A 22905-nucleotide genomic window follows, 5' to 3' on the forward strand; every position below is an offset into this window, starting at 1 on the left:
GTGTGTTCTCCCACCAGAGCATGATCAACTACACTTTAAAAGAAAAATGCAGAGACATTTCTTTTTTTCTTTTTCTTTTTTTTTTTTTTTTGAGATGTTTCTTTTTAAAGTTGATGGCAATTAATTAAAAAGCTTACAACTTAACATACACAGAATAAGAGTACTCATTCAGAAACAGAACATCTGCATCACACCCCCATTCCCAAGTCTCAGATATGAATGAGAAAGACAGCAGGAAAGATCTTAAGAGCCAAAGATGGTGAGTAACTGCTGTGAAACTATGTCTTCCAGATATGACAAGGCATTATATACAACTGTACAAGACTCACACAAGGTCATGCTGACCCTAGCATTTAGATCCTGGCAGGTAGGTACTCTGCACACTACTGGAGAAAAGCAGTCATCAATACTGAAAACCCTGCAACCCTCAACAGTGACATGCCTGGAGGATAAATTGGTGCAATTGTTATGGGAGTAACCAAACACTTTCTGAATAAATTTAAAGCCCACTCTACAAGATGGAATCCATATCTGACAATGTGAAAGGGGCCAAGAACCTAAAACTACATAGATGAAGGGACTATGGGGAAAAGGCTCCTAGTATTATTCTGCTAAATGAACACAGAAATAAAATGGCTCCGAATGACATGCTACTATACCCATAGATCAGATCACTTCAGCCTCATCAGAGAAACTTCTTATAGTAGATGGTAATTAACACAGAAACCCTCAAGTGGACAATTTGGAGCTCTAGGTCCTAAGTGGGATGTCTTCAATGATGGCTTCCCCTCAAGGATCAAGGTTCTAGGCAAAAGAGGAAGTAGAAAGCCTGTACGAGGCAGAGATGACAGTGTCTCCAAGGAAATAAGTCTTTCAGCAGGACTGATGCACATACGAGTTCAGAGAGACTGTAAGCAGCATGAACAAGAAGATCCACACAAGTTAAAGCCAGGTGTATCCAGAAGCTATTTGCCACTAATATCCACTGGCAAAAGAAAAACTGGTTTTCTCCAATGGAGTTTCACTGGGTATATTAACCAAATTTTTGGGCAGGCCCCATTCCAAGAAGTAGTTGGCCAACACAAAAATAAACTGAGTTGTATCTTTGTAGACCCCCCCCCCCCAATTTGCTTTATTTGGGTTTGGGGGGTATTTTGCTTTTTGGTCTTGTTTGTTTTGTTTTGTTTTTGTTGTCTTTTTTGGTCTTGTTTATTTTGGGTTTTTTTGTGTGTTTCTGTTTTGTTTATTTTAAAGAGAGAGGGAAAAAGAGCATAAAGTTGAGTAGGTAAGGAGGAGGGAAGCAATCTGAAATGAACTGGGGAAGGGAAAAATCATGATCAAAATATATTCTATGAAGAAGTTTTTTCAATAAAAAAAATTATACTTAAAAAAAAAATCAAGCTAGCCAAACTATCAGCAAAAGTAGGGGCTGTCTGGGGAGCTCTAGTCAATTGATGGCTACCAGGGGAGAGACTCGGTTTCCTCAGGAATGTAGTCCCTGATGTGATGTGCACATCCTAAGAGACTAAGTGTTGACTCCATGGCTTTAGAGAAAGAGCACAGACATGAAATTGGGAAAGGAGGGTGGTAGAGGCGGTTGGGGAGGAGGTCAGGGGAGGGGAAAGTGGTAGAGGTGGATGGGGAGGAGGTCAGTGGGAGGGAACTGGGAGGACTTGATCAAAACACACTATAAGAATGCATAAAATTCTCAAACAAAAGAACACAGTTAAATTTTTACTAGATGAATATGGAACATTTTACTAAATACTTAGTAGTAGTCTGCTAAATTAATTATAATAAATCCAAAGATCATCAAGAGAACGGAGAATATGTTTTAATACTGCAAACTGTTTCACTAAACATTCCCTTTGTTAAATGTAAAAGGCAAAACAATTAAATATGCCCACTTACATCAAGAAAATATTTCTGAAAAGCTTAACTTTACCTTTGGTATGCTCACATTAGCCTGTAGACCTTTAATTGTCACATTATCTTGCTTTGTTGTGACATTTGTCTGAATTTGTCCCTGGTTAGTTGTTCCTATCATAGGATGCTCAGTTTTTGTTCCTCGAATATCCTGCTTGGGGGATAACTAAAAGCATTGAACAAAATTATTTCCCATGCATTTCATAAGTTCTACATCATCCACAACATATATCTTCATTGTGTTAGCACTCCCCAGACCTACATGACATAACTATCCTAATACTCAGTCCTGAAATTCAGGCAAAAGCTGGCAAACAGGCCAGCTTACCAGACTGAAAAAAAGTACTATGTACTAAAATGAAAACCATTCACAGATAAACAAAAATGATAATTGTATATTTTTATTATAGTTATTATTATTGTTATTATTATTATTATTGGTGATAGTACTCCAAGAACTCCACAGTCTTGAAGGCTCACTTGGTTTCTGATAACTGGCTCCTTATTGGCTGGAAATAGCTCAATTTTCCCTTATTCATACCATTCTACCTGAAATACTCGAATGTACTTCAGGTATTTCACATGAAAGGTTAACACAGAATGAGTAATAATGACTAGTTTACCAGAAATAACTCATGCTCAATTTTATCTCTATCCTAGTTCTTAATGTAAATACACTACAGATACATTTAAAAAAATCAAAAGAGAATCATCAAAAGACCACCAGTGTGTGACTGTTAGGCAACTGGTGGCATAGCCAGAGGACAGCAGGAGTAGAGGTGTCACACAGAAAATGGAGTTACTCAATTCACTGAGGTAAACAAGAAACAACATAAAAATAAAGAGAAGTTAAAAATATGTATATCTTTGCTTCTGAAAGCACTAAAATACCAATTCTAAAGAACATGAGGATGAATAAACACTCAGCATTTACGAGACTATAGTGCTGCTCTTGAGTACCACAGTTCTGTTCCCAGGATCCTCATTAGGCAGTTCACAACTATCCGTAGCTCTAGCTCCAGAGGATCTAATACCCTCTACTGGTTTTGACAGGCATCTGTAATCATGTGCACACAACTACACACACACACACACACACACACACACACACACACACAATATAAATCTTAATTTTTTTTTCATCATTTAAGGACAAAGTTTGCTAGAAAGCTAGTTCTAAGCTACTTTCAAAACAAAAGAATAAAAAGAAAGCTGTGGTTTTTAATTAGTGCTACTAATCCACAGTAGTTATCTGTGCTATTATGAAGCCAATGGCTTTTAGAACATATCAGATGGATTGCAATTTAACTTAGTGATAAGATTTTGATATATTTAAGTTTTTCAAGTTTAGATATTCTAACACATGGGGAAGACTCAACTTGCTATACCAACTGAATCAAAAAGACTTCTTACATTTTCTGAGAAGGTAGTCTTGCTATTTTGCACAGCTTCTCTAAGGACTTTAGTATGAAGATCATCTACAATCGCAGCTGGATGCCGAGTACTCACACGGTGAACCATAGCTTCAATATATCTGATGAAAGAAAAAGAAAAAAATTAAAATTTTATTTAATATTATGATTTATTTTACCAAGCAATCAGTGAAACTTACCATTGAATATTCACAATTCTTCAATACTAAAAAGCAAAATCCTAAATTACATCTTTAGAAATTGTACAGGAAAAAACATTTTTGAAATTTTAGCCCTGCCTTGACCGCCAAAACCTCAGATTAGGCAGGAACATTTGCACCTACCACAAATAATGTTCAACAATTTCTACAGACTTGCACCTTACATTCATATCCAAACTTTATTTTTTATATTTTTACCCGATACATAAAAACTTTAGGATTTTACGTCCTAACAAGGTACCATGTAGGTAATATGAATGTTGTTTATTTAAGGTGAAAACCTTAAACACGTCTACACACATCAGCAGTGCACATCATAGCTTCTAATTGAAACTCAATACCAGTTGATCAACATTCCTCTACCTCTTCTCTCTCTGTCACTAGACTTTGGTCTACCATTAAAATTCTAAGACAAAAAAAAAAATTTTGAGATTCCATGAGTGATATCATGTACAGTTTGTCTGTGCCTGTCTTATTTGACTTAACCTACTGACCTTCAGTTCCATCTGCATTGTCATAAATGACAGCATTTAATTGTTTTAAAGCTAAGCAGTATTCCAGTATGTAAATGTACAAAATTTTGTCCTTTGGTGGACATGGGTCACTTACATTGCTTACTTACTGTAAATAATGCTGGTGTATATGGCAGAAAGATGTTTCTTCAACATAATAATTTCATTTTCTTTGCATAAAAACCTACAAATAGGGTTGCTGAATCACAATAGTTTTTGTCTTTTGCTTTGGGAAAAGCCTCAATATAGGGCTGTACTAACTTACCTTCCCATAAACAATGTATAACAATCCCTTCTCCTTTTAATAATGGCCATTCTTACTGGGGTAATATCTCACTATAGTATCAATTGGCATTTCCCAAGTCAGTACTAATTTTTCATATGCCTATTGACATTTGTATGTGTGTGCTGAGAAAAGTCTACTTACTTAGGTCTACTGTCTATTTTTAATTTTTGCTAATAGATTTTTGGAGTTCCTAACATATTCTAGATATCTACCCTTTGTCAAATGTTTGCTTTTTAAATATTTTTCCCATCCTATGAACTATGTCTTATCTTTGCTAAAACTTTTAATTTGTTGTAATCCCATTCATTTATTTTACTTATTTTTCGCAATGGATTTGCACACTCCACCCACCCCCAAAATTAGGTAACCACGTACATGTTAATGTCCCGAAGCTCTCCACTATGCATACATTTGTGTTACTTCATTTATTTATTTTTCTCTCATATACTGCATCACAACTACAGTTTCCCCTCCTTCTCCTCTCAGGCCCTCTCCTCTTCTTCCCCTCTCCCCCAATCCATTCCTCCTCCATTTCCCTTCAGAAAAGGGTAGGATTCCCAGGGATATCAACCAAACATGGCTTAAACCAGTATAAACCAGTAGTATTTTATTCTCCTAAAGTCTTTTTGATTCTCCTAAAGATAATTTCCTATAGTCTTCATTAGTATGACTCCTTCCAAGAATCTTGCCAATTTATCAGAAAACACCCTGTACCATTCCAGCAAAAGTGTTTTCATGAGAACTGGTCCTCACTGAGCCTTCTCTTCTTCATTATCTATAGGATTCACACTCTATTCTGTGCCATTTTGGCTTCTACCTGGGTCAGTTTTATCTTCTTTGATAGACTATGTATATCTTGCAGGACAGAGTAAGTAACCATTATTTTCCCTTTATCTCTTCAATTAATATGTATGAATATAAAATAATTACTTCCCACATGTTTGTCATTTTATGCTTATTAGTCAAATGTAAAAGACAAAGTATATTATAGTTATTATAACACTACAATATATTTAGCTTGAAAACATATCAGATGATTAACTAATAGACAACCCCTTTAAAATCTACTTCTATTTCTACTAAAAACAGCTAGTTAATAAACTCTGTATTCCATTTACTTATGTCATGTGAATGCATCACTGTATAAAGTAGTAGTCTGATTTTTAGACATAGGTAATACCTGTCTAAGGCTTCGGCCACCAGCGGCGTGAGAACCACATCAACAGTTCCTTTCACTTCCACAATGGCTGTGGTCTTGGTCTGAGCAGCAGGCTGGTCTAGGGTCCACTCTTCTGTTAATGTGTCATCATCTGTGGCATCAACCATTTTCCTGTCCAGTGGAGTATACGGGGTGCTACTTAACAGAATATAAACAAGAATACAAGTTGGAGCTTTGCTAAAGTAAGTGAACATTTAAATTACATTTATTTCAGTAGAAAAATTCGCAGAAACTAATATTTCCAGTCTAAACACTTTTCAAAACCAGGCTGAATGAGGTACTAAAATACATATTGGTCAAAGATGGCAATTATATCACATGACAACAAGTATTTTTGATATATTTATTTACTAGATAGGACTGTCCTAAAATATGCAAACATGTTTATCTACTCCCACACAAAAAATTATTTGGGGTAATTTATTCTTAAAATAAGGTCTAAACCCAAGTACAAAAGATTTGCTACTCAGAATAAAGTCTACTAATCTCCTAATTAAGGACTATGACTCTGAACTTTAAAAATGCATTTTCTTGACACCTGTAATCTTAGCTGCTTAGAAGACTGAGGGAGAATGATTCTTTTAGTCCCAGAATTGAAGGACAAGTTGGGCAACATAATAAGAGCATATGCCTTAAAAGAGAGAAAGAAAGGAAGAAAGAAAGAAAGAGGAAAGAAAAGAAAAACGACATAAAATTCTTACTTTGAAGTTGATCCTGAAAGTTGCATCCCTCTATCTAACAAAGAATTCGCAGTAAGTCCCTGTTTGATTACCTAGAATAGAAAAAAATGTTGCTTATAGTCTAAAATTTTAATTATTTCTGAATGTTATGATAAGTGATACTTGTGAGTACCCAAAGTAATCTTACTATTATGACCTTGATATATGAAATATAAATATTTAAAAGAAGATATTCAATGGGTAACTTCATGTTTTCCTCAAGTAAGTGACAAGAATTATGAAGGTAGAATCAGAAAAGACATGACTCAAACAGGAACTGCAAACGCCCTTCCTCTGCACGTTCTTTTTCACATGAGTTAGTTTTCTGACAGCGTACTTCAGTCTTCATGAACTCACAAAGAAATCTGATCCTAATCTTAGGAACGCTGGCAATATAGATTAGGCTACATAGTAATTTACTACATTAACACACTGAAATCTTATACCATCCTTGATTTAATTTGTTTCAATTTATAATATTTAGCAATAATCCTGTAGTCTAAGTGTATGGAGTCACATAAAACAAAGTCTATCTTTCAGAAGAGAGCTGAAATGACTCAGCTTAACAACTTAAAACTGGTTTTCCTAGATCATTATGTTGCTGGAAACTAATGATTTGATTTGTACCTTGAATGTTGGAACACAAAGCTGTTCGAAGGATGAGGAACTTTCTTCACTGGTTGGTGTATCTAGGTCAAGGGGGCGATGCAGTGAGGACTTGGAGGTTCTTTTGTTGGTAGGATGTTTAACTGACCAGTTAATTACCTGGAACTGAGTAAGGTAAGTCTGATAGCAACTCATCACAGGCTGCTGAGACGTGACCTGCTCACTCTCTCCTGCTCTCTCACCTTCTACAATGTACACATGTTCTATGACCTCATCTTCACCACCTAATGCAGAAACAAAGGAAGCCTGGGAAGGATGAGTTTTGAATGGGAGAGTCCGGGGGTCTGTAATGCCTTCTCCATGGACAGCAAGGGGTCCTTCTACACTGTGATATATGGAACCCCTACTGTAATCAATCTGTTGCATTTGCTTTTTCTTCTTTTTTCTACCAGGATAAGTTCCAGGGCCTTCATCACTGCTAATGGGCTCAAATTCTTCAGCTGCAGAGAAGTAGGCTTCACTATCAGCCATTGACATACTGGAATCCATTGACCGATACTGATGAAATGAATTAGAATCAGCTGATGGTGTGTAAGGGAATGAACCAAAACTTCTCCTCTGTTTTGGTGAGTCTAGGACATTCTCATCACTTCGAGAGACATCACTACTAAATTGGACTCCAACTGTAACAGGCTGTTTGTCTCCATAAAAAGCAGCAGTGAGACTCTTAGTACTACCAAGTCGGGTGGAGCACACGGAGGCTTGCCGCTTCAAAGGAGATCTGAGAGGAGACTGTCCTACTGACTTATCCTGGGTGTTGGGAGACACAGGACTGGTTCCTGAGATTTCTGTAGGGACACTAAAAGAGAAGAAAACTGTTTCTATTTTCAGCACATTACATAATCTAAACATAAAATACTTATAAAATCATTTAAGTAATGTTGATCTTATTACAAATAAAATATCCAGAATTTTATAGTAAAATATTAACTCAAAGTAGTGAAACGTTACAGCATGAGTTTATATCCCCCATAAAGCTATTAAAAAAAAAAACAATCCACAAACAAAAGCAAAACATGTTAAGCATTACAAAAATTTAAAGAAATCCAGGATTCTTAGCATATTTAAGGTTCTTTTTCTCTTTCCACATCTTCTAAATTTCATCCAGCAATACAGACTTAGGGTGCTTTACTGAGGAAGACATAAGGACAAGGCACTCTATAATACAATTCATAACAGTAGCAAAATCACAGTGATGAAGTAGCAATGGAAATAATTGGTGGTTGGGGGTCACCACAACATGACAAACTGTATTAAAGGGTCGCCACTTTAAGGAAGGTTGAGAACTCTGATCTAGAGAACTGTGACTAAACCAATCATTTTAACAACATGTAACTGAAGGTCTCCACGAAACATTCAAAGAAAAATATCATGGTGAGGGAAAAAGGTTTTGACTATAGTTTTTATATTTAAAAGATGTTGGCTATCATCATAATTAAGTCAAATATCTATTAAGACTGGCTAGGGAAGCTGCACAGAATAAATGGAGAAACATCAGAACAGAATTCAAAAGAACATCATCTCTCTACAAATGTCAGGCTATAAGAAAAGGAAACAAAAGAAGAAAAGCAAAGTGAAGAGCCTGATATTGGACACAGAAGGTACAGCCAAGAAGGTGGAAGCAAACTGTGAAGGGTACTGTTAAGCAAGGGTAATTCAAAAGAAGGGAGTGTTCAACTACTATATGCTAAGACCAAGAAATATTCAATAAAGTAATATAGTATATGAATAGTAACAAAAATTCACTGAGTTGTAGGATGTGAAATATTCCCATTATAAATACATTTTTGCATTTCCTAATATCTGCAGAGAGTATATTAATTTTATTTGGAAAGACACTATATATTCTGGTTCAAAAGAAAAATAATCTAAAATGAGCAAGTGGAGAGGAAAGAAGTTCCTGTGCTACTATGTTAGGGAAGTATAACCAGTGTTTCCCCGTCTAAGTGCACACTGACCTTGCCTGGCCATCATCTCTTCTGGCACCATGTAACAAGTCTTTCTGAACCGAGGGGTCATCAGCAGCAGAGGAGGGGCTCTCCTTCTCGCCGGCCAGTAAGGGCTGCGCAGCACTGGAGCTGCTGTTCTCCTCTGAGGAAGAGGATGAACTGTGAGACCGTAAGGGCACCTGAAGACTAAGGTGCTGAGTTTTTCTCTCTCCTTCTATTCCCACTGATTTGGTTTCCCATTCTTTCCTCTTCATACCGTTCACATTTCCTAAGCAAAGAAAACGTGGGTTAAGTGACTGTAAACATTTTTGAAGGAATATATGAAAAATATGGCAATATAACTACATTTTAAAGTATTGTCCTTTTTAAAAAATACAAGTATCTAACTACACATAGTAACATATTACACACTATAAAAAGTTGTATAAAAAATTCTGGGTCCACAGTCTACAATGTGCAAACTTTTGCTGTTTCTTTTTTAATCTTTCATTTGGAAGAATTTGAGAACTAAGGGTCTATCAGTGGTAGAGAATGTGATCAGGATGTGGAAACCAGTGGTTCAATCCCCAGCATGTGTGTGCATGTGTGCACACTTACGCATGCATGCACATTTATGCACTCAATTCATATTTATCAGAAAACGTTAATACAAGAGCATCATGCACTGCACTTAGATTACTTGTTTTAAACATTTTCCACATTTTCTGTACAAATTGAATCGGAGTAGGGATTATATCATCGTCTACTCACTGTTGTACTTCCAGTGTCTAGAACAACCTCAAACACGAAACAATAAATAAATGAATAATAAATTCACAGCTAAAATAGACAGGCCCTATGTCATTTCATAAGAGCCCTTTGAAGTGATATGAAAATGAAAGAGCAGGCACTAAGAGATAGTGCACCTTTTAGCCCCCCATAGTATAAAATTTGCTCAATTTCCCCTCCCCTGCAGAGATCCCTAACTACTAAAGAAAAAGCACCCCTGCTGCTAAGCAGAAAACACATTCTTTAATGAGAATGCAGCTCCAGGTGGAATTCATGGAGGGCAAAGATTCTCTGAATTTAACAAAGCAAAACAGAACAATGAAAGTCAAAAGAAAAACAGGTTAATCTGACTCATTTCCAGACATCAGGCACTAAGTGAATCCTTAATTCTACCAGCACAAACATAGTTTACTCCATCCTAACACTACATGTCTACACTTGGCTCCAGGAAAGCTCAACAATCAGAGACTCATACTGTAGGTGCTAACTGAAATCTTCCCACATATGAATCCTAGGTAATTTAGGATCTATAATCTGTTCTCAAGAATCCACAAGGAGATTAAATGTTGTAAAAAATTATAATCAGCCTTGCCCTCACTCTGTTCACATGTTGGAAATTGTTCTTCCCACTTTGCACCATGCATAAACTCCCCACACAAGTTCCTTGAGTTTGTGGTAGTTATGTTTCATTCAATCTGCTAGACAGAAACTCAAGAAGTCCCCATTATTAGTGCTAACTCAGAGACACAAGAAAGAATATTAAAGTGTCTTTACTAACCCATACTCCACTTGGCTATATGACTTAGTACACTTAATCTCAAGAACCTCAGTCCCTCCCTGGGATAATACCTACCTTGCATGACAGCTTGAGGAAGAAATGAGAATAACAGAGCTAACACTTTTAAATAAACAGTATTTACCCATAAGGTTACAAGAAGAGAGCTATGTGCTAATATCCATTTTATTTTTAAATCCCAAGAAATTCTAGTTACTTGTAAGTTTTATGTGATAGTAACATTTCTGAAATAAAATGTCCCTAAATGGCACATACACATTTTGGCATTCCATTATACAACGATTAAGCACTGTAGCCTCCCTGTCTCCTTCTTTATATAGGAAATCAATCTGATAAGAATTTTTAAAACTACTACTTTTTATTTTAAAAGTCTACCAAAAGAAAAACAAAGTTAGGAATTTTTTTGAGTAACCTATAGGGAAAATGCTAAATACTGATGAAATATCAAAACTTACCTTTATATTTCACATCTATGTAACGCACAAATTTAAGCAGTAAACATTAAACTTAATTGCAGAAATGTATTACTAAGAAGCCCAAAGGGAAACTTATTTCCAAAATCTTTGGAGAAAAGGCAATACTTAAATCTAAAGCTAACACACTCAAAAAGTCACAGCTTCATTGCTTATTTCAAACCAGTGTTGTCTACAACACCATCTTGGATATACTCAGAGAAGATCAGACCTCTCTTTGTGACATGTTCAATTTTATTAGCAAGAAAAATATCTTGGAAAATGAATTGCTGACATGGGGCATTAATAACAATGTTGCCACTGATAGGATATTCTATAAAAGTAAACTGAAGTGAGATCGAGGGAATCGGGGCTTATGAGGACAGGCTTAGGCTACGCCTTGCAGGGAAACTGCTCCTTATCAAGAGCAGGAGGTCTGAAGAGTACACCTGCTTTGATTCTATGTCATGCCTCTCCAAAAGAAACACTGCTGTGGAAAGCCCGGGGGCTAAGTATATTTGATGTTAAATCTGTTCTCCTGTGAAGGGTTGTGAACAAGGAATGAGTCAGCACTCAGGTGATTTCCTGTAAACCTGCTTCCCACCTTAACTTGTAAAATAAAGGAGAGCTGATGACTGGGCAGATAAAAGGGAAGGTGGAGCTGGAGAGAGAAGAGGAAAGAAAATGGAAGAGGGAGAGGATGCAGAGGAGGAGGAGGAAGAAGAAAAGCTGAGCAGAAGCACATGGCCTGGAGAAACTGCAAGTTCCAAGCGGTCTCATAAGCTGTGGAAGATGGTAGTGTAGCAGTAGATCTGCCCAACCTAGGCGCACAGCATGTAATCATATTAACTGTGTTGTGTTTTCATTTCACCCCATTACATATATGGGATGGAGAGATCTTCCATAGCAAAACACTACATTTATCTGACTTTAAGTTACCTGCAAAATGCATATAGATTATTTTAGCCCCTAAAAAATAATCTAAAAAAAATCAATTTTATTGAATTAAGTAACAGGGCTTCTCTCAGAATGGCACAGAGACAGAGAGGCAAGAGGTCAGCACCACATACAACACATTTTTATTACCATCTACAGTCTTGGGGATTTCTTTAGTAATGATCCACTCTCCAGGCTGTAGCAAAGACTGGCCATAATACATATCAGACTCTGCACTTGTGCTTGAAAATGCAGAGCTACTGGAAGGTGTCAACTCTTCAAGTTTAAAGAAATCTAGGCCAGTTACTGTGCCACCAAAAAATCTACAGCCACCGAGACAGCCACACTTGTTTCTGCACCTCTTATTCTTCAAGGTATCATCTGGCCACAAAAACCACAATCTAAATGGAACACAAAATAAAACAAAACAACATAGAAGAAAACTCATTAGGAAAATTGGTAAATATTCAATTATAATTCAATTGTTAATATATATAAAAATCAAAGTAAACACAAAAAAAAAACATTTAATATTGGAGTATATCTTTTTAATCAATTTGCCTTTCAAAACAAAAACACAGCTGTGCCACAGCAAGAAAGATGAAAATAAGAATAATAGCAGGCTCTGACAACTGTTTTAAAAGGTACTGTCATGCATTAAAGGCTAATGAAACCAGATGTAGGTGTTCTTACTCATCCCTCAAGTTTTGAAGGCCTGCCAAAAGAGTTTTCTGCTATATACAATGATATGATAGTCTCCTGAAGCAATCAATTGAAAGCACGGAGCTTAGAGAGTGAATAGTGTCTTATGTTATCTGGAAACTACAACTTGAATTATTATCATTGTAAAATACATAGTATAGACTTAAAAACATTTTAAAAAATGTTATTTCCAAACCACACCATCACTGCAGACCCTCAAATGATGCATTTACTTATAAGTATCAGGTTTCTTTACATTAGCCAGGGTACAGACAGGAGCACAGTCACTAAATCTTTATTTAAAATGTTCTTAATCTACCACAATTGTAGAATTTCCTCAAAACTTAACGAATAATTTTCAATGGACACAGATACTGCTACTCTTAAAAGGTTTTCACCCACCTTTTAGTTCTGGCATCATGAGTTTCCAAGAAATGTCTCTGTGCCTCGTGTTTAGAATGGTGATTGGCAGCTAATGCAATATCAACTGTAATAAGACCTAAGTTGGCTGACCCAGCTTCCAGCCAGTAGGCTCTCCGCAGCACTGCTGGCTGAAGTCCAATCCTGCAGTTATTTAATTGCTCGATATACTGTCTCACTTGAAAGTCCTGAATTGCAGCACTTATTCCTTCCCCGACTGATTGATTATGAAGATTACAGTTTGCAATTCGAATTGCACCCATCTAGAGTTGAAGCAGAAAAGGAAACAAAGCTGTGAGCTCAGTATTTTTTAAGTATCTTAGCAGAAACTACAGAACTGGTGCCTACCTGAAATAAAGTAAATAAATAAATAAATAAATAAATAAATAAAGAGTAAAAGAACATAGTGTCAGACACAAAAAGAGAGAATAGAGAAGGAAAGGCTCAGTAGGTAAGGGAGATTGCCACCATCCTGACCACCTGAGCTGGATCCCCACAACCTGAAAGTAAATGGAGAGAAACAAACTCTACATGTTGTCCTCTGATTCTCAACACATACACTAGAAATAAATACATAAACGTAAGAAAATAAATCTGTTCAAGCAGGGCTGGGACTGGAAAGCAGGGAAGGGAAGCATGTTGTCAGTCCTGGAGTTAGAGGAGCAGAGCCCTTGTGGTAAAAGGAGGGGACACTCCTACCTGCTGTCCTCTGACTGCCACAAGCATGGCATCACACACACACACACACACACACACACACACACACACACACACTAAGTAAGTGAGTGATTTCTAAAGAGCACACGCAAGTAAAGGAGCCTACAAAGGGACAAGGGAAGGTAGAGTACTGAAACCACAGGAACATGGCAGGGCTTGATTTAAAAATAAAAATACATAGAGCAGGGAAGTAAGCAAATGCTTTCAGAAGCCAAGGGGGAAGTATAAATGGGTAAAGCCAACAGACATTCAAAACAAACCCTATTTAATGAAAGAGGGAGAGGAGGGAGGTGGGGAGGGAGGGAGGGAGGGAGGGAGGGAGGAAGGAAGGAAGGAAGGAAGGACAGACGAACAGACAGACATATCGCTGTATGTCCTGGAATACACTTGGACGTCAAAAGGCAACTTTCAGAAGTTAGTTCTCCCCTTGCTCCTTGCTGAGGCAGCATCTCTCTTGCTTCTGCAGCGCTAGCTGGCCTGCCTGCAGGCTTCTAGGCACTCCTAATGGGTCTGCTTCCACGTTCCCATTGGAGTGCTTTAGATGTGTGTGAGTGCGTCCAGCTTTGTAAGTGACTCACAGTAATATCTTTTTAAGAGTACTATACTATGGGCATAACTACAACCTGTAATTTTACTTCCTTTCATGAATCCATGGTAATTCAAGGTGAAAAAGTGGTAGAAGCACTAACAGAATAGACAGTTCAAGAAAATAGATATGAGTATTAAGTAGGAATAGTCTATGAGATCACACGGACAAATGTTTCAAAACATAAAGATTTACCTTAGTAAAAAGAAAATGAATTACATTGGGTAAGAAATAAACAAATGGTTACCTTTATATTTGTAGCACAACCATGTTCCACAATATAAATATCAGACCCATCTACTGCTAAACGAGTCATGGTGTATTTTAAATCATCTGATGTTGGACAAGGCCCAGGAATACAACTCAACTAAAGTAAAAAAAAAAAAGGATAGTACAACTATTAATTCATTGTTTTGACACTTAGCTAAATCTCACTATTTAAGTTAAATTCTTGTTATATGATCATTATTTATTCAATTGAATTTCACTGTTTATAATGACAGCAGAAATAATCAGAAATAAAAATAACCCACTAGAAACCTAACCTTATGTAACCATGTACCAATTTTAAAATTGGCAAGCCTCTCCATCTCTGACTATATTATGTTATATGTTACATATACAGTATACATAACATATATAATGTTACTTATTACTGAGACAAAATTAGTCAGAGTACATAGATGAAGTAAACACATCACAAACTTAGTATACAGCTGCCGAGCACTCACAAGTATGAATCTTCTAGTATAAGATTTCCCTAGGAAAATCACATGCACAGGCACACATCCGTCCATACCATGCACGAGGAAATCAACTATAAATATATTAGTAGTACACACACACTTTATTTCACTTTGATTCTAAAGCAGATCTGGTAATGTTAGACTGGAAGAAAACAGACATCCTCCCACTTGAATGAACCGGAGGAAATGGAAGCTATGAGTAAACACGTCTGGCCAGAGCAGGAGTGGCACATTAGTAACATAGGCACAAGAAGAAACAGTTGCTTTTCAGAATAGTCAATGCTCTATACCAATGGATTTCCTCTAGAAAAAATTAGAAGAGCTTGTGAGATGGCTCAGCAGCTAAAAGCATTTGCCAATACAAGCTCTTAACATACATTCAACTCCACAACTTACACAAAAGGTAGAAAGAGAGAACAGAAGCCATAAGGTTGTCCTCTAATCACCACACAAGTACTGAGGCACATGAGCACCCATGTACATGCATCAAATACACACATGTAACAACAACAAAGTGTTTACAATGGAGCAAAACAAAATAATATGAACTGACAAAACAGGAACACGGTTTGTTTGGGTTTGGGGGGGGGTTGGGGGGTTTTTTTGGTTTTTGGTTTTTCGAGACAGGGTTTCTCTGTTTAGCCCTGTCTGTCCTGGAACTCACTTTGTAGACCAGGCTGGCCTTGAACTCAGAAATCCACCTGCCTCTGCTTCTCAAGTGCTGGGATTAAAGACTTGAGCCACCATGCCTGGCAAGAGGCATACTTTTTATAGGACAAGGGCTGACTGAAATAAAAACAAATGTTCTTTATCTGCACTGGTGCTAATGGATATACAAATGTTTTACATGTAAACCACACATATTAAAACTTATATTGTACAACTTAAAGAGTGGATATAACACATGTATATTATGTTGTAATAAATTTGATTAATAAAACCTTTAATGACATAAATATTTCTCTGGGGCATTGCTGCTTTTTTAAAGTAGAATTTTAGTGATGTAACAAACAAATACAATTTGAATGGCAAAAACATACAGGGAAGCACCATTAGGGAATGGAAGAGTCAACTGTTGACATCTTATCTGCACACAACTAACATTATTTTCCTTGCTTGAAACTACCATGATTTCTCAGTCTTCTGAAGTATGCATACTTAAAAAACTGAGAGCAGATAGCCCAAACTCATAGGGCACGTAGTGATAGTAACATTATTTAATCATCACTGTAAACAGTTTGTAGAGGCTCCTATCTATACTCTATGACCCTTGTGGGGGTACTAAAATATTCCTTACTTGAGGCAACTCAGTATTCTAAAAAGAACATTAAGTCTGTGGAGTCAAAAATCTGACAAATGCCAATACTGAAATTAAATTTCAGGATGCTGCATGAATTCGGTTACATAAGGTACTTACTTGGCTTTATTGCTTCAATTTCTAAACCTATCTATCTATCTATCTATCTATCTATACACAACTGAATTACAAATGGATAGTTAGTATAATAGTGAGATAAAATAGAAATTTTAACAATAATTATGTAAATTAATATAAAATTAATATATTTTTATATTTGTGAATTGTTTTCATACTGGCCTCATTTTAGATACAACTAAATAACTAAGAATTTACAAAATCATTAATTGGAAATAGTGAGCTATTAACTTCATGGCTATATACATTTGATTTAAAGCTAAGTATCAATGTTTCATTTTAAAAATGGCATGAATGGTTACAGTATTGACAGTACACCTGTTAACATACCTTGGATTCACAGAACCGGCGATCAATTCCATGTTGGCATACTATAACTGACTTTGGTCTTTCCAGTTCATACTCCCGACATACCACATGGAAAACAAATGTCTGCCCCCATTCCAAGAGACATGCCAGCTACAGGTAATAACAGGGTGACAATATTACTAGCCTCCTAAACAAGTATCCAGGATTCAAAAGTTTACAAAGTCTAACATGACTGAAAGAACTCAAAATTGTGTAGCTGCTACTTAATAAATACTGGCTAACCAATGATATTCTACCTTGATATAATTTATAAGCTTGTTGCTTTACATTTGTGAATATCAAATACATTACTAAAAGAAAACTAATTTCAATTAAAAATTCCACTTCAACTTCTAAAACAAATACTTTTTAAAATCAAGGGTTAAACTTTTAATCTTCTAAAGCTAACTAGATCCACTGGACAGGTAACTGCACAAAAAGGCACTGAAAATCCTCTAATTATTATTTAATTTTGAAAAACTATGATAATATTTATGATAATACTGAGTTACAATTTAAAAAAAATAGGTACTTTGAAGATGAAAGAAAACATTTCTGTCTATGTAGCAGCTTAAGTGAACAGAATAATTCATATACTAAGATGCACCACCACTGTCCAGCTGATACCCTTGATTTTATAATGCATTAGAGTTGTTAATAATAAACATCTTGAGAGACAGGTACATATAATGTCATTCCAAAGACCTAATTTCAACAATTAAGACCATATAATTTTAGTTAACACAATAAACATAAAATTATCTATGGATTAAAATAATACGGTTCCATATAACACATAAGATGGAGAAAAAAAACAAGATGATGAGAACTGTTCTCTAAGTATTATTATTAAAGCTGAATTAGTTGGCCTTCAAATATTGGAGCATCTTTTCCCCAAAAAACAAATCTAAAATTCATGTATGATATGGAACTATGTATCAGTCAATCATATATGGCCAAGAAAAGTAAAATTTGGCAATGGCTTTTCTGTTGCTAAATTCTGAGTGTCAAGAATGGATCCCATTGGAATGGCATTACTGGGATGCAATAAACATCAAGCTGACTTACAGTGACTCTATTTTTTTTTAATGTCTTTACTTATTTATTCATTTTACATCTAATTGCAGCACACTCTCCCTCCTCTCCCAGTCTTGCCTTCACAAATCCCTCCCCTCATTATACCCACTGAGGAGAAGGGGAAGCCCCCCTTTGGTACTACCCCTCCTTGGGACCTCAAGTTATAGCAGGACTAAGCGTACCCTCTCCTACTGAGGCCAGACAAGGCAGCTGAACTAGGGAAAGGGGATCCAATGGCAGGCAACAGAGACAGAAACAAAGCAGATGATAGGAGACAGTACTGTAAGAACAAACCTATGGAGATGGTGCTGTGAAACCTACCTGTGGTGCTGTGACTTTAGCTGTAAGGCTTCCAGCCTGCACATCGATCAGCCATGCATATTCTAAGGAGTCACTTCCTAAGGGAAGACCTTCAGCAGAGAACATGGCATGTGCTCTCAGCTGGAGACCTGACAAATTGATGTGACCTTCCCTGAGTACTTCATCCACAGGGGGTCGCTGCTGAAAACAACAACAAGATGGTAAGAAGTCCAAGAAAGCACACAATAATTTCTACTGGCCTAATCCCCCATGGTTATAAACGATAAAATTATGCTGTCTGGAAAGTAAGGCATCAGAATCTGTTCAGCTGATGTGGTACAGCATCTACACGTGAGGCCCACCACAAGGAAAGACACTATATCCTGAAAGTACCCAGATCTCAGACTGGTAACTGCCGGTAACATGAATGAAAACAAGTTAGTACTCTGACAGGGAATGTAAGGGTCAGTTTTGTTAGGAGGCTAGGAATCATACTATTAAAATACTAAAACAAGAAAACTGAAAAAAGACTGTAAAATTAAGAAGGTGGAGAGAGGAATGGAGAACCAATACCCATACAGACCTTGGAGACGATTTTTACAAATAAAAGGATAATTTTATCTCATAGACTTATTATTAATATTATTATTACTTACTACCAAAAAGGAAGGATTATAGAGAGAAATTAAGACATTCCAAATCATTTCTAAGCCTTTAGGCTAAGATTAAGTGTCTAAGACATATTATATCCCAAAACAAAGTATTCCTTGATACACAGGCTTCACAAAGCATTCAGAATACGTACAGGCCTGGAGATGTACCCTTGCTCAATGACAGAATGTTTGCTTAGCATACATGAAGCACTGGGTTTGATTCCCACTAACAGATACACACATGAACACACTCACACAGGTTCCTTTAGAAACACCCTTAAACACATGGACATGTTTCCCTCCTCTCTATTACCTTTGTTCGTTTATTGTGAGCTCCTGTAAGAGCATCACACAGCCTCCCAGCATGCACTGTCAATCTTTTTGTTCCCACTCTACCAACAATAATACAGACTTCAAAAATGTATATATGATCATAATCTTACCTCCAGACCCTATTATATGCTACCAAAGCACAACATATGACTTCTCCTAGTACTTTTTATACTTGAAATTATTTAATTTCAATTTGCTCCCTATAATCTTCTCCAGTGAATGAAGTAAGGACCATTGCTGTTTTGTTCACCAAGAATCTCACTTTACCTAACAATGTGACAAAAAAAAAAAGTGGAAGCTACTAACTAGCTAGACATATTTGTTTTGTTGGGACCTTCAATATAACAATCACTACTAAGATAGTTCACAGATATTTAGTAAGCTGTTACTACTATGCTCTTTCTTTTCGCATATGTGTATAGGTCCTATCATGAAGTTAGTGTTCCTGCCTTGAAATAAATTTATGAAAATGCACTTTTTAAAACATTCTTTTAAAGATGAGGGCTAAATCTGTCAGTTTTTTAAAGAAAACTTCAAATTATAACTGCAATAGCTCTAGAAGCTCTTCTACAATTTTTATTTTACATGAACTGTATGACTTCATATAAAACTTTACCTATTCTCTATGCCTTAACTTCTTTTATTAGAAAGAATGCAGAAAATAGTCTCTTCTGAAAAAAACAAACTTCAGAATTTTCAACTTATCTGATTTATCAAAAGGAATACTATATTTTGAATGTTATGCCTTGTATCATACTGTATCAAGTTGAATTGTAACTCCTAAAAAATAGGTATAGTCCTGAACCTTATGCATATGAAAATTTGAAAATACAGTTTTACAGGTATAATCACTTTAAGATGAGCTTGTGCTATATTAGAATGGACCCTAATATGACCAGTGTACATACAGGAAGAAAAAAGTTAGGACAAAAAGGTACACAGGGAGGATGTCATTGAGAACTGAGGCAGTAATCTGAGAAAGGAATCTACAAACTCAGAAATACCAAGGGCTGCTGAGACTCCCAGCAACCAAGAAAAGTGAGTAAGTGTCTTCAGTGATAACAGCCCTACTAACATCTTACCTGTGAACACCCAGAGCTGGCAGAGGATAAATGTCTTGCCATTTTAAGCAACCCAGTCCATATACTTTATTAGGATAGCTTTAGGCAACTAATAAGATCAGACATGAGTAAAAGTCATAAGTAAAAAGGTGCGTTGCTTCATAATTGTGCACAGCAACCAGTACTTGACTTCAGACCCTTTACGTGAGAGCACCACATTAAGAGTAATGCCACCAGGAGTAATGGTGGCAGGCTGAATGGCACATCAGTGTCTCTTGGGAGAAGCCACACTGTGAAGTTTCCTATCACAAAAGCACATTAACAGTGTAGACAAATGATCCAATGCTTTTTTACTCTAACAGAATGTGAGCAAGATAAGCAGGTAGGCAAATTCCAGGAGTGTGGATACAGCACCCTCATGTTTGGGAAGAAATATGAAGTGCAAATAACCAAGGAAACAAAACAACAACTACCTTCACATCTCTTTCCCATGAAGTATTTTTCTAATTCTCCAAAAATATTTTAAAATTTCATCTCTCTATAAACTCACATACCTCAATAATATGGGTTAATACAAAACTTCATAATGAGCTTAATAAAATGTTTTTATCTTAAATCTAGTAAAGCCTTTTGTGAATGATGTAATTAAAAGTTGAAGCATGATTCTGTAATCTGAAGAAACTAGAAATTCATCTAAGATTCTCAGAATTCACCCATACAAAAATAATTTCCCCTTTATTAATACCAAGGCTTAAAAAAAGATACCGTTCCTTTCCTTTCCTCACACACATATCCCAGAATACAAAATAACTGTAGCAACCCACTAATCACAAAAAAGAGGTCCAATGTTTTTTTTTTCAAATTCTATGACAAATTAAAGCTTTATACAAATGAGATTTCTGTAATGACAGCTCTGTCTCTTCCTTTTAGTGGTCTAAACATACATGTAATAAAAATGATGCTGAATCACAAAAGAACACAGATGATATGCACTCACTGAGAAGTGGATATTAGTCCAGAAACTTAGAATACCCAAGATACAATTTGCAAAACACATGAAACTCAAGGAGGAAGACCAAAGTGTGGATACTTCGTCTCTCCTTAGAAAGGGGAACAAAATACCCATGGAAAGAGTTACAGGGACAAAGTTTGGAGCTGAGACAAAAGGAAGGACCATCCCTAGACTGCCCACCCAGGGATCCATACCATAATCAGCCACCAAACACAGACACTATTGCATATGCCAGCAAGATTTTGCTGACATGACCCTGATATAAGTGTCTCTTGTGAGGGTATGTCAGTGCCTGGCAAATACAGAAGTGGATGCTCACAGTCATCTATTAGATGGAACACAGGGCCCCCAAAGGAGGAGCTAGAGAAAGTATCCAAGGAGCTGAAGGGGTCTGTAACCCTACAGGAGGAACAGCAATATGAACTAACCAGTACCCCCTGAGCTCCTGTCTCTAGCTGCATATGTGGCCTCGTCAGCCATCTTTGGGAAGAGAGGCTCTTAGTCTTGCAAAGATTATATTCCCTAGTACAGGGGCATTCCAGGGCCAGGAAGCAAGAGTGGGTGGGTTGGGGAGCAGGGCGGGTGGAGGGTATAGGGGACTTTCAGGGTAATATTTGAAATGTAAATCAAGAAAATATCTAATAAAAAATTGTTTTAGAAGGCATCATCTTGAGTGAGGTAACACAATCACAAAGCAACTCACACAATATGTATTCACTGATAAGTGGATATTAGCCCAAAACTTAGGATACCCAAGGTATAAGATACAATTTGCTAAACGCATGAAACTCAAGAAGAATGAAGACCAAAGTGTGGACACTATGCTCCTTCTTAGAATTGGGAACAAAACACCCATGGAAGGAGTTACAGAGACAAAGTTTGGAGCTGTGATGAAAGGATGGACCATCTAGAGACTGCCATATCCAGGGATCCATCCCATAATCAGCTTCCAAACGCTGACACCATTGCATACACTAGCAAGATTTTGCTGAAAGGACCCAGATATAGCTGTCTCTTGTGAGACTATCCCGGGGACTAGCAAACACAGAAGTGGATGAGCACAGTCAGCTATTGGATGGATCACAGGGCTCCCAATGGAGAAGCTAGAGAAAGTACCCAAGGAGCTAAAGGGATCTGCAACCCTATAGGGGGAACAACATGATGAACTAACCAGTACCCCGGAGCTCTTGTCTCTAGCTGCATATGTATTGAAAGATGGCCTAGTCGGCCATCACTGGAAAGAGAGGCCCATTGGACTTGCAAACTTTATATGCCCCAATACAGGGGAATGCCAGGGCTAAAAGAATGGGAATGGGTGGGTAGGGAAGTGGGGGTGGGGGGTATGGGGGACTTTTGGGATAGCATTGGAAATGTAATTGAGGAAAATACGTAATAAAAAATATTAAAAATTAAAAAAAAATAAAAATGATGCTGAACTATGAACACACACCATACATGTCAACGTGCAGTCTGAATCTAAACTGTAATATATAAGTCTTATCCTATAAAAGGATTTGGACTGGTATATTCAAAAGCCTTTTCTAAAATTTTAGTTATTTCGTAAAGATCTATAATTATCTCAAACTGAACATTTCAAAAAGGAAAATAAGAACATTGTCTAGCAACTATTACTGATTTCAACTGTTATGATCA

At 36.7% G+C, this 22905-nt stretch overlaps 1 protein-coding gene across 13 annotated transcripts in view; it reads right to left on the minus strand.

Moving 5' to 3' along the window:
* Bltp1 (bridge-like lipid transfer protein family member 1) overlaps nucleotides 1–22905 on the minus strand; it is a 192252-nt gene that overhangs the window by 101947 nt on the left and 67400 nt on the right. For 9 of the 13 annotated variants that reach the window (XM_029475243.2, XM_029475246.2, XM_029475247.2 and 6 more), the window contains exons 23-33: nucleotides 18215–18394; nucleotides 16799–16927; nucleotides 14535–14654; nucleotides 12967–13247; nucleotides 12013–12263; nucleotides 8920–9178; nucleotides 6923–7760; nucleotides 6278–6348; nucleotides 5538–5714; nucleotides 3340–3460; nucleotides 1946–2092 (exon numbers count right to left, since the gene is read on the minus strand). In XM_029475243.2, coding sequence (XP_029331103.1) covers nucleotides 1946–2092; nucleotides 3340–3460; nucleotides 5538–5714; nucleotides 6278–6348; nucleotides 6923–7760; nucleotides 8920–9178; nucleotides 12013–12263; nucleotides 12967–13247; nucleotides 14535–14654; nucleotides 16799–16927; nucleotides 18215–18394 — 2574 coding nt within the window. The remainder of the gene's footprint in view (nucleotides 1–1945; nucleotides 2093–3339; nucleotides 3461–5537; nucleotides 5715–6277; nucleotides 6349–6922; nucleotides 7761–8919; nucleotides 9179–12012; nucleotides 12264–12966; nucleotides 13248–14534; nucleotides 14655–16798; nucleotides 16928–18214; nucleotides 18395–22905) is intronic. The other 4 variants (XM_029475248.2, XM_085835948.1, XM_029475241.2 and 1 more) reach the window with 2 other exon arrangements.

The sequence above is a fragment of the Mus caroli genome, unplaced genomic scaffold (genome assembly GCF_978045245.1).
Source record: "Mus caroli unplaced genomic scaffold, Mus_caroli_1 scaffold_3, whole genome shotgun sequence".
NCBI lineage: Eukaryota > Metazoa > Chordata > Mammalia > Rodentia > Muridae > Mus > Mus caroli.